Source organism: Alnus glutinosa, chromosome 6 (assembly GCF_958979055.1).
Source record: "Alnus glutinosa chromosome 6, dhAlnGlut1.1, whole genome shotgun sequence".
In the NCBI taxonomy this organism is placed as follows: domain Eukaryota; kingdom Viridiplantae; phylum Streptophyta; class Magnoliopsida; order Fagales; family Betulaceae; genus Alnus; species Alnus glutinosa.
In genome coordinates this window covers 24,174,242-24,186,420 of record NC_084891.1, presented here as the reverse complement: position 1 = coordinate 24,186,420, position 12,179 = coordinate 24,174,242, and the positions used below count along the sequence as shown (strand labels likewise).

Genomic DNA, 12,179 nt, shown 5'->3' with positions numbered 1-12,179 from the left:
ATGCAACCCCACTTTACCAATAAATGAAATGGTGAGTGACCCATCGTAATCACGAGTGTTCCCCCCCCACCCAATCAAGCACTTACAACCAATCTCCACCGTCCGATCTCGCGTCCTTCCAATCCCAACGCCATCACCCGTCCCCTCAATCTTATATGCTCACATCAGGCGGTTTTTTTTTAAAGCCCCTAACTTTCATCCCAATTTTCCCATTAAACTAAATTGGAAACACGCACCAAAATCCAAAGAAAAAGGAAAGGAGGGACTAAAATCAACGGAACCGGGTTTATTCCGGTTCAGACCGGGATATGGGCCTTGTGGACCGAATATTTTGTGAGCGAAGCACTCACGCTTCCCCCAGGCCTAAAAACAAAATTCCTTTCCTCCGACCATCACATTTCTTATTTTCGCTAACGTACGAAGAGAAACAATAAAATATTATATAAACCACAATTTTAGTCGCTTTCTTTTATTTCCCGTCTCGCCCTATATTCTCGATCTATTTTCCGTGTCCGATTTCCGAATCCGATACGGGCTTTCTCTGCTCACTATCACTCACTCGCTTCTCTCCCAAATTCTCACCAATAATCGAAGTGCTTTCTTTCCAACGTTCATTCTCTTGCCCATATTCGTTAATTTCCACAATCCCCACCGTCGATCAGGCTCTGATCGGTTCTGATTCTGCATGCGCGGCCACCGGATCCACAGGGCCCTAAACCACCGCCACCAGAGAATCTATGAGTGGTGGCGATCTTGGGGTTTCGGTGATTTCCTTTTCTGGATGTGAATTGGGTGCAGGGTAAATGCGTGACGCCGGGTATTATTTAGGGTTTCGTAGCCTGGTGCTTTTGTTCGCGTGCGTGGTCGCCCCGGTGATCGGCCTCCTAATCCGGCGTAAATGGCGGCTCTCCGTGACGAGGAAGGAGGAGATCAAGCGGCTCGTGGCGTTTGCTGCCGAGGAGGCCGCTAGAGCCGAGCTCGAGGCGTCGGCTGGGTACGGTGCCTCCGGTGCCTCCAGTGCCTCTTCTGTGGTTCCGATTTCAACGGCTTATCATCAGTGCGCCGTGTGTTATTCCCCTACCACCACCCGCTGTTCCCAATGCAAGGCCGTCCGATACTGGTATTTTTCTTTAAAATTTATTATTAATATTATTGGCATGTTAATTTGGTCTTAGAATTGATTTAATTGTCTAATTTGGGATATTTTGTGTAGTGTTACATATTTTCATGAAATTTAAGCAAATAAAATTTAAGAGGAATTGTTGGGTATCTGATGAAATTCCGTACTGGGCACGAACTTGCATTTGGGGATTACGAATAGCACATGATTGGACAACTAGGGAGATAATCTTCTATGAGCTGTATGAGATAGTGACACGGTTGTATTTTTGAACCAATGCCGTGTTTCACAACTATGGGTTTCTGAATTTTGACCGGATATCGAATGTAGACTTTGCGATTGGAAGACTTGGGTACTGTGAACCCCGGTGCCTATATTAGTAAATATGGAATTGAAGGTTTCCACCTTTTTCGTTAATAGATGCTATTTTGCTGATAGACAAAATACACTCTATTTTCTAATCGCACAATGTGATTCTTGGAGATACTCGTTAGAGAAAAAGATTATTATTATTTTTTTAAAAAAATAAAATAAAATTTTGCTACTAAGTATCATGCATTGATGGCCTCCTTTTTTTTTTTTTAAGTGGTGGCTGAGAAAGTTTAAATTGCTGGGCATTTTCTGTTTATATGCATACTTAATAATAAATAGTTAGACGGATATAATTCAAGTTTGTGACATAAGAATTTGAATTTTGCAGTTCCGGAAAATGCCAGATAATCCACTGGCGACAAGGTCACAGGGTGGACTGTCATCCTTCTAGTGACACTCATCGGATTCGTGATGTGAGAAGCAAGGTGACAGAGCGAGACAACCATGAAAGTAATGGTGACAGTTCTGAGACGGAAGGAAGGCAGCGTGCATATCCAATAAAAACATTGCCTGGAGAACCTGTATTGTCCAATTCTGGCCATTGTCCTGAGTTTCCATGTGAGAAGGCTGATGGTATTAAAGATGAGTTTCTTGAAGATAGTGAAGGGACTAATTCTGCTTATGAATCATCTGGTACGTCATTCTCTGGGTTTTCTGCTTCCACTGCTAGGGGTGAAGTATCTGATGACGTTTCTGTTTGTGAGAGCATTAGTTCAAATGAGTCTGGGGGATCAGATGTACATCTGTCTGTTGATAATCCCCTTGACATCCTTGAGACCGGTTTCAGTGTTAAGAACATAAATCAAGGGAAGCCATTATTGCCAAAATTCGCTAGTTTAGTCGATTCTGTAGATCATCTTGCTAATTCAAGTAAACATAATCCGACTAAACCTGATTGTAGTGATGTAGTGGGTCAGTGTGCATCAACTAGTTCTTCAGGTTTGGGCATTAGTCGCTTGCACGAGGATTCGATTGCACAAGGATCTAATTTCAGGAGGTCAGCTCTTGACCCCAATGGGTCCACAAGTGATGCCCCCAATAATTCTGCACTGTCCAATTCTAATGGAGCTAAGAACAGAAAATTTTCTGATTCTAGATCTGTCTTATGTTTCTCATTCAACCTTTCTGAAAGTACTTCTCCTTTGCACGCGCAAGGTGCTGAAGTAAAAGGCACAATATCAGATGATGCTCTTCTAGGTTCTTCGAAGATCACGAAGCCGGTTGATGGAGCAGATTTATCAGAAAATATTAGTTTTGGTGCTCCAAAGGCCAAGAACTCTGCATCCTTGAACCATGACGGCTCTAGTTGTGCTGATAGTGACACTAGTGATTCACATATGTTAAAACCCAGAGAAGTTAAATCAATGGCATCTTCCTCTTCATATGTTCATCTATCTTCAAATACTCCACGGGATTCAAGAAGTACAGATGCTCCCAATGTCAGTAACTTGTCATCGTTGAGCTTTGAAAGTTCAAAGCACGTTGCTGGTGACCCTGGCAGTACTTCACATCATCTGAAGTCTAGAGAAGTCAGATGTTTATCATCTAATGCTTCTGATGCTCGTACAGCTTCAAGTGCTGAAGAGCATTCGGTTCCTGTGGTTAAATCTGGAAAGGTTGATGGTGTTCAGGCTATTGCTGCTATATCTTCTCAGGCTGCTAGCTGTCCAAATGCTAGGACTGGCTTGAGAACATCTGTACGGAAGGTTGTTTATCAGTTCAGAGGATCTAAATTGACAAAACACTACCCTTTAGGTGATGGGTGTGAGGTTGCTGGAAGATACACTGACAAGGTTTTCCTTCAACTTGTGCTCTTTGCATCCATAAAATTTAACTCTTGGATGCAATAGGACATTATTGTTGACTGTGTTTGTGTTTGCAGGGGCTATTTCCTCCATATGAAGTGTTTGTAAAGCTCTATAATTGGAACAAGGTGGAGTTGCGCCCTTGTGGTCTTATTAATAGTGGGAACAGGTAATGTAGAATGGTTGTTGTTTATGGGAACTGTGTACTTGAAGTTAATTGGTGCTTGGTTATGAGTGGTTGTATGTTCTTCATGTAATCTCGTAGCTGTCTGCTTCAACTTCATTAATAGCAGGATGCAGGATATAGCAGCAGCACTGGCTGATTGATTTAATACTCAGTTGTAACTTGTATGGGTCAATGATCAGTTGTACTGTTGTCAATTTTGTATGCTCTAATTTGTTTTACACACACAGATGTATATATAGATGTGCATACCTGTTTAACAAGTAACATCCATAGGTTTTCTGCACCAAACAGGGTGAATCCAGATCATTTTTTATTTTATGCCATTTTCTTAGTTAATGCGTGGGTATAAGGATGATCATATTATTTGCTAAATTGCTCTGGTTCTATGCATAAATATTTTTGCATGTGCACATACAGATAAACTACTTTTTGCTGGGTATGCTTTTGTAACTGTCTATGCATGGGCATTCCTATATCTTCCCGTGTTAGCACTTGAAGCATGTGCCTGTATGTAAGCGTCTTATAAATTTGATGTGCTGGCTAGTGAGTTGTTAATTGAATTGCAACTTGCTTGATGGTTTACTTTTTGTCTAAATAGATATCATCCATGTATGGAGAATTTATCTCCATGTCTTATGATGAGATCTTACTATTATGTGTAAGGTATTTAGTTATATATATATATATATATATCTAAATACATGATTGTTCCTATTTTGATTTCTTAGACAGTTGTTCTCTTTCCCCTGTTCCTTAGGGGTTCCTTGTATACATCCTGTGTACTTTGGGTTGCGCCCCTTTGCGCCTTTTCAATAAATTTTACTTATCAAAAAAAAAAAATGTGTAAGGTATTTAGTTTTGCCATTTTCCATAGCCGAATAAGGACTTTGCTGATTTTGAAATCTTGCCTTCTGCTTTTTCTTTTGCTTGAGTTGCCTCTCCTACAAGAAATTTTCTCATGCTGCTTGAACTTATATTTTCCCCCCTTTTTTTTTCTCTGCAGCTGCTATGCTAATGCTGTGCTCCAGTGCTTGGCATTTACTCCTCCTTTGAATGCTTATTTTCTTCAAGGGATTCATTCAAGAGCGTGTATGTTTATGATCACAGTCTCCTTCGTGGATTTATTAAATGTTGGCTATTTAAATAATATCCATGGTGACTCTTGTACAAGATGAAGTTTATTTATTCTTTATTTAATTATTTTCTATTTTCAGGTGTAAATAAAGAAGCGTGTTTCATCTGTGAGTTTGAAAGTTTAATATTGAAGGCAAAGGAAGGGAAATCTCCGCTCTCTCCTATTGGGATACTTTCACAACTAAAAAATGTTGGCAGTCAGCTTGGTAATGGGAGAGAAGAGGATGCCCATGAGTTCCTGAGGTGTGCTTTCTAATTTTCTGGACCATAAGTAATTTTATGCCTTACATATTTCTCTATGGATCAACTTTTAAAGAGTAATTGTATGAGCTAATTAAAAAAATTTAAATAACAGGTATGCCATTGATACAATGCAATCTGTTTGCCTTAAGGAAGCTGGCGTATCTGGCTCTTTGGAAGAAGAAACCACTCTAATAGGCCTTACATTTGGAGGCTACCTCCGTTCAAAGGTAATATACATTCTTTATGAGATTAACGATATCCAAAAAGCTATACATTCAACAAATGCACTATTGATCTGTCTCAAAACTAGAATATTATAACTGTCCCAAATCCAATCCTACTGACAAGCTGTGATAAGATTTCTTCTGGAATGTCAGTAATGCAGATAATTTTGATACTGTTGCTTGCAGATTAAGTGCACAAAGTGCCTTGGAAAGTCTGAGCGGCAAGAAAGGATGATGGATCTTACTGTTGAGATAGAAGGAGATATAGGAACCTTGGAAGAGGCCCTTCATCAATTTACGCGTACTGAGATCTTGGATGGTGAAAACAAGTACCAATGTAGCAGGTTGGTTTGGTTACTTAGATTTATGAACTTCTTGATAGCATATTTTTGGTTTTGTATCAACAGATAATTCTGTTGCTAAAATACAGTAGTTATTGATTTATTTTTTCACCTGAATGTTATACCTCAGTAGACAATAAAAAAATAACTTTAATTAGTCAGTTTTCTGCTTCTCCCTGCCATGGCTATGAACTTTTTGTGAAAGAAAGTTTTCTTGATGTGTGCTTAGAATTCAGGATATAAAATTTGAAGTAATCTAGTGTCGATCTTTTATTAAATTCTGCCATCTCAGCTGTAAAGTGTGGAAGAATTTTCTTGATTATAGTGCAATTTTTCTCTTATGGTATGACTGTATCGTAAAAGGATGTTCAATGCATATATAGTCATAACAAACATGTATATTGTATTTTCACTTTTGTGTCTCCATAGGTGGCAATGTGTGAAGTTTTTGGAAATCATGAACTGAAACTATTACTGTTTGTCTGAAGTATATCTGTTCGACCATGTGTAAAACAATTATAAAGAATTGAACATAAATATTTTTTGAACATAAATCACACTATAAGATTTTTTTTTTTTTTGGATGAATTAAAGCTTTTATAACCAAACCAAAAAGAAAACATCCCTCCTGTAAAAACTGGAACACATCCAAAACACAAGAACTGCTACAAACCAGCAGAACTTTCAACAGAAAAACAAGCAACAAAAACTAATGCTTCAACATACAAGCATTTCAGCTAAAGACTGTTGGCGAAAAAACAACACGAAGGGACTTGGACTAGCATTCCTCTACTCCTCAACACTAGATCAGATCCGTATCACCAAAGTCAGCAACCCAGCCTCAATTGACAGCAACTAACCGGTTCCAACCCCACTTGAAGGCAACAGCATATGTAAATTCCACCTATGCACAAGAGGTATGTGGTTGGACAGATTTTTAAACCTTCCTTTGGCCAAGATTCGAGACCTAACCTCCCACAAAATACTAGCCACAATAATCTCTTCAGATTTTGGGGTATTCCCATGTTGGAGATCATTTCTGTCTCCAAAGATGATAAATCACAGCCCCAAAACATAGCTTCCCCAAGCAAGCCTTAAGATTCTTTCCCTTTAGCATAACAATGCCCCAATAAACAACATCCTCCCAAAAAACAGGACTATTCTCAAAGAGACAGTCAACCATCACTGACCTCCATATCCTCCTGCTAAAACTACAACTAAAAAAGAGGTGATCCCGAGACTCCATCCCACCATGGCAGAATAAGCAATTAACATCACCCGTATACCCCCAGCAGACCATCTTCTGTTTAGTGACTAAAGCATCCCTGCAAGCCAGCCAACAAAGAAAGGAATGCTTTGGAATGGCTAAGGAAAACCACACCAACTTCCACCAAGAAACTTCCGGGGAGCTTTACCCTCAACCTATCCCAGGTTTCAGTACAAGAAAAAGTTCCCTTCTTTGATAACCAAAGAGGAGTATCTTCACCCCCAATCTGAATCCCTGGAAGCTTGCTTTGAATTTCCACCAAAGCCTCTGATCTAACCCCCTGCCAAAACCAGTCTCCATTAAGAATAATGGAGGAGAGCTTAACATTAGTATGGAAACCCGAATCATAAATCACCCTAAAGCCAAATTGATCACACAAATATCCAGCAGGGTGCCAATGATCATGTCAAAGGAAAATTTTTCTCCCATCACCAACTTGAAACCGGATGAAAGTCTTGGCAACATCACTAAGCTGTAGAAGCTTTTTCCAGCTCCAAGAACAAGTTTTAGGGATAGGAAGTTGCCACAAACTCCTACCCTTCAGCCAATTAGATTCAATCCAAGCTACCCAAAGAGAACCAGCCTTGGCAAACAGGTTCCAAATGTGATTTAACATTGAGACTTGATTCCAAAGATCAAGCCTCCTAATCCCTAAGCCACCTTCCTTCTTAGGAACACAAAGCCTTTCCCAAGAAACCTTTGCTTTGGCTTGTACATCACTACCACTCCAAAGGGTTAAATTTCTGCTCTAAAAGGTAAATAATCCTTTTAGGAAGAATAAACACCCGAGTCCAGAAATTCTGCAAGCTAAACAAAACCGAAGAAAGAAGCTGTAACCTTCCAGCAAAAGAAAGCTTTCTAACCAACCAGGGGTCAATTCTGGAGGAGACCTTGGTGATCAAACAATCACAATCCGCAGCAGACATGCGCTTGGTGATGAGAGGGACCCCAAGATACCTCACAGGTAAGACCCCTTCAGGCATATGCAGAAGATGGAGAATTTTCTGCTTCTCATGAGGAGCAACACCCGCAAGGAAAACAGAGCTCTTGGAAGGATTAGATTTCAGACCCGAGAGATCTTCAAATTCATTGAGCAAATTGAGAACACCCTGAACAGAAGCTGCAGAGGCAGCGAGAAGATCAACAAATCATCTGCAAAACTAAGATGGGTGAGCCATAGCAGAGAACATCTTGGGTGGAAAGAGAAGAAAGGGAAAGAACTAGCCATCTCCTCTAACAGCAAAGAAAGCCCCTCCATAGCTAACACAAAGAGATAAGGGGAAACTGGATCCCCTTGTCTAAGCCCCTTCTTACCTTGGAAATAACCCACCAAGGTCCCATTTAAAGAAATGGAGAAACTAGGACTAGTGATACACTCCCTAATCCAAGCTATTTATTTAAAAGGGCCCCCAAACCATTGTAAACAATGTAAAACATACTCCCAATCTAGGGAATCATAAGCCTTCATTAAGTCAACTTTAAGAGTGCAATGGGCCACTCCCTTCTCTTTATGATAGTCACTAACAACTTCTTGAGCCAACAAGATGTTTTCAGCAATCCCTCTACCAGGAATGAAAGCACCTTGATTAGGACTCATCACCTCTTGTAGCCCCGGTATCAACCGATTAGCCAAAATCTTGGTAATACACTTGTAGATCAGGTTTATGTTCAGTTCAGTTCAATTTATGAACTTGAACATAAATCTTATAGTGTGATTTATAGTTTGTTGATGATCTTGTGCGTTCTAGGGATCAGTGTTTTCTCGGATGGGTTGGTGATGCCCTATGATAAAAAAAAATAATAATAATAATAATAAATTGTTGTTAAAACCTATTTTTTTCCATATTATTTTTGCTTTTTTGGAAGAGGTGGTTGGGAAGGGTGCAGGTGAGGTTGTCTGTGAAATTTAGTTCGCATTTTTTGAATTGGCATGATATTGGAGTCTCTCATATTGGCTTATGTTGGAGCAGCATCTTTTCTTTGCCTTTGGATGATTGCTCATTGATCTATCCTTTAGTTTGTATAGTTAGTACTTTCATTCATGAAATTTGTCTATTTTCTTTCGAACTATTGGCTTTACATTTGGTTCCCACATTTTTATAATCTACTGTTATTATTTTAATCAGATGCAAATCTTATGAGAGGGCCAAAAAGAAACTAACAGTAATGGAGGCTCCGAATATCCTTACAATAGCACTAAAGCGATTTCAGGTAATTCTTAATGATACTTTCATCAAGGACGACATTTTGCTTTATGTTATTGGAAATTCATACTGTTTTATTCACTGATGATTCTTTTACAGTCTGGTAAATTTGGGAAGCTCAATAAGCCAATTCAGTTTCCAGAGATCCTGGACTTGGCACCATTTACTAGTGGGACAAGTGATAAATCGCCTATATATAAGCTTTATGGAGTGGTGGTGCACTTGGACATCATGAATGCATCCTTTTCTGGTCATTATGTATGCTATGTTAAGAATAACCAAAACAAGTGGTTCAAGATTGATGACAGCAGTGTAAGTTCTCAAATTCCATTAACCTGCATTTCTCAAGCAATTTTCGGACATGTTACAGCATGTTGTTTTGCCAGAGACTTTCATCTCTATCTTTCCATCTTAAGCATTGGATTCTTTGGATTGTACCAAAAGATCTCCTGCCACCTCCCTTCCAATGAAAAGGGTTTTATTTTATTTTGGGCGTTTTAAGTGTATTGCTGTAGTTTCCTTTTGTATACTCCCAATGTACTAAGGGGCGCCTTACACTTTTAATGAGATTGGCTTATGAAGTGTTAGTGCTGTAGTTCAGTACACAGGTTTGTCGTAATCGGAATTATAGAACAATTTGTTGCATTTGGGTGAGGGCGATTGTGGAGCTATGTCCTATTGTGATTTATAGACTGATGTTTCACTGTACTCATTGGTGATGATGTCATTATCTGCATTTATGAAGATAGAAGGAAAATTGAAAAATCTATTAGAAAATGTAGTTTCTTTGTGAATGGGAGCGAGCACGAAGGATCGGTTTGGTATTTTAGATCTGGGAGTCAATGGTTGGTCCTATTAAAAGTCCGTCTCATACCTTTGTAGAAGTTACAAAGTGCAATATTGGGCTTGTTTTCTAATGTTTGCTTATTCTATTTTTATTTTGCGTATGGTATTTTGCAACAAAATCCAAATTTTTAAACCAGTGTTGGTCATATGCAGGTAACTGCTGTGGAACGTGAAAGGGTCTTTACAAAAGGGGCATACATGCTTCTTTATGCCCGGTAATAGATCTCAGGACTCTAATATTAATTTTTTTTTTCCTTTCAATTATTCAAGATTAATATTTCTGTAATATTTATTACATGGATGTTTGACTGATTGAACTACCTTACAGGTGCTCACCAAGGGCTCCGCGGTTGATAAGGAACATGATTATTTCTTCTGACTTAAAGAATAAACCCATTCCTTCCTGGATAAATGGGAAGAATACTACATCCAAATCAAGGTCTGCTTCTGAACGTTCCAGTGCTGCCCCCAATTTTCCACGTCCAATTTCTCCGGACAGTTCTGCCAGCGTTGAATCCTGCACAAGGTACCCCCAACTGCGAAGGATAATAGAAGAAGACTCATCAAGTGACAATTCTTCCCTTATTAGCAACAACTCTGATGAAGGTTCCTGCAGCACCGATAGCACCCGCGACTCTACCAGCACCGACGACTTATCTGACTTCATATTTGGTGATTCAGGACGTTGTTGGAACGGCAATTCAGGGAATCCTTCTGATTCTGATACTTCCTCTTACTCTTCCTCTTCCTCTTCCTCTCCTTTGTGCTCGAGGCCATCGCCCCTTTCTTATTTGAAGCAGCAAGCTTCGGGTTTACCCGAAACAAGTGGATCTCGAACAGAGGGAAGTGTTCCTTTTAGGCATTCTGACACTAGACATAGTAGAAAGTTAGTTACTAGTAGTAGTTACAGGGAGACTGACTCAGAGAGATTAGGATCTAACAACCTCTTCCACGGTGTAAACTCTGGCTTACCTTTTAGAAAATCAATGAGGGAAAGAACAGATTATTAAACATTTGGTTATAATTCATTTGGTAAATAACAGTTTAGAGGGGCCTACGTGTAATATACCCCTTATAATTTTCTGTATGTAAATTAATCCAGCCATAAGCATTTTTGTCACTTGGTTGCCCCCATTAAACTACCGAACTAGCTGCTGGGTTGGAGGATTATTAATAATAATAAAAACCCTTCTCAGGAGAGTACGGGGGATAGGTCCGGATGAAATGTGGTGCCAACGGTGGATCGCCAAAATCCAATGCTGGGTCACATCAAAATTTTAATGGCTATTTTAGTGGAATGTTATTATCTCTCTCTCTCTCTCTCTCTCTTTTTGTGTGTGTGTGTGTAATGTACCGATCCGTGTTAGTTTTTTTGGGTCAGAAGTCTACACTAGAGAGGTGGCAATTATAAGGCATTACAGTTAACATGATCTATTTAATTAAATAGTTCAAATCTTTCGACTCTAATTTACTAATTTCATATTGGGTTCGTATCGGGTCGTGAGTCGTGTTAAAAATTGCAAACTCTTATGTGTTAGGTTGGGATTGTGTCGATATATGAGTATAAGATTATGTAGGTCAATTATAATTTGATCATTTTAATTTTTTTGAAGATCAAACCCCTCAACCTAATCTACTAATTTCATGTTGGATTTGTATAAAATTTGTTAGTAGTGTAAAAAATATTGGCCCTACATGAGGTTGACAAAATTTCGGGCATGTGGCTCTGAAGAAGCAGTAATTTTGCTGCCTCCATCAATTTTGCGCATATTTATTTATATCGATCAAATTTGCATCCATTAATGTGTATATTTTGTATATTTATTTCGATCCTTTGGAAGTCGATTGAGCATCGAACATGATGATGAACCTTCAGTTAGAGAATGCTTAGGTAAGAATTAATTAAATTAATGGAAATAGGAGTTCCATTAAATACATTACAAGTCTTTCCGACCATGTATTTGCTCATAAATTATGACAATCCCATTGGCGTGTCTGACAGGATCCTAATCTGTCTGACAGTCCGATTAAATTATAATTTTCTTAAATTATTTATTCAAATTTAAGAAAATTTGGATATGTAATTATGAAAGACTATTTATAGAATTCACATGACCAATTAAAATCACAACTTCATACTTGGGTTCAACAAGCCCATTTAATCTTGGTTCACGTAGATTTGGTCAAGCCGGCCGGTGTTTGTTCTTCTAATATTCTTCCGCCACTTGGAGACAAGTCCAATCAATTCTTAGTCATCGCTCGATAGATTTGTGTTTACATAACTGATCTGTCAATTTTTGGTAGATCAGACTGAAGATGTTTAATCTCAAAGGCTTGTGTTGAGTTGATCATGACACTGTAAAAGTGTGTACTGTGTACCCTCAATCATGCAATTATCTACCAAAAGTGATAGGTTTCCACGAAGGTGTTTCTTCT

The 12,179-nt window shown here is 38.9% G+C and overlaps 1 protein-coding gene across 1 annotated transcript; it reads left to right on the top strand.

Annotated features, from left to right (window-relative positions):
• The first annotated feature begins 403 nt into the window (after window positions 1–403).
• On the top strand, window positions 404–10,863 carry LOC133870314 (ubiquitin carboxyl-terminal hydrolase 17). The gene is made up of 11 exons (XM_062307407.1): window positions 404–1,120; window positions 1,821–3,285; window positions 3,375–3,466; window positions 4,488–4,573; window positions 4,699–4,861; window positions 4,974–5,088; window positions 5,272–5,429; window positions 8,820–8,904; window positions 8,997–9,209; window positions 9,897–9,958; window positions 10,072–10,863. The coding sequence occupies exons 1-11, from the start codon at window positions 804–806 to the stop codon at window positions 10,751–10,753; spliced, it is 3,438 nt and encodes a 1,145-aa protein (XP_062163391.1). The 5' UTR covers window positions 404–803; the 3' UTR covers window positions 10,754–10,863.
• Window positions 10,864–12,179: the final 1,316 nt, after the last annotated feature.

Coding starts and splice junctions, on each gene's coding strand:
- LOC133870314 (XM_062307407.1), top strand. CDS start 804: ATGCGTGACGCCGGGTATTATTTAGGGTTTCGTAGCCTGGTGCTTTTG. Junction 3,286..3,374: donor CTGGAAGATACACTGACAAG/GTTTTCCTTCAA, acceptor TTGTGTTTGCAG/GGGCTATTTCCTCCATATGA. Junction 8,905..8,996: donor TAGCACTAAAGCGATTTCAG/GTAATTCTTAAT, acceptor ATTCTTTTACAG/TCTGGTAAATTTGGGAAGCT.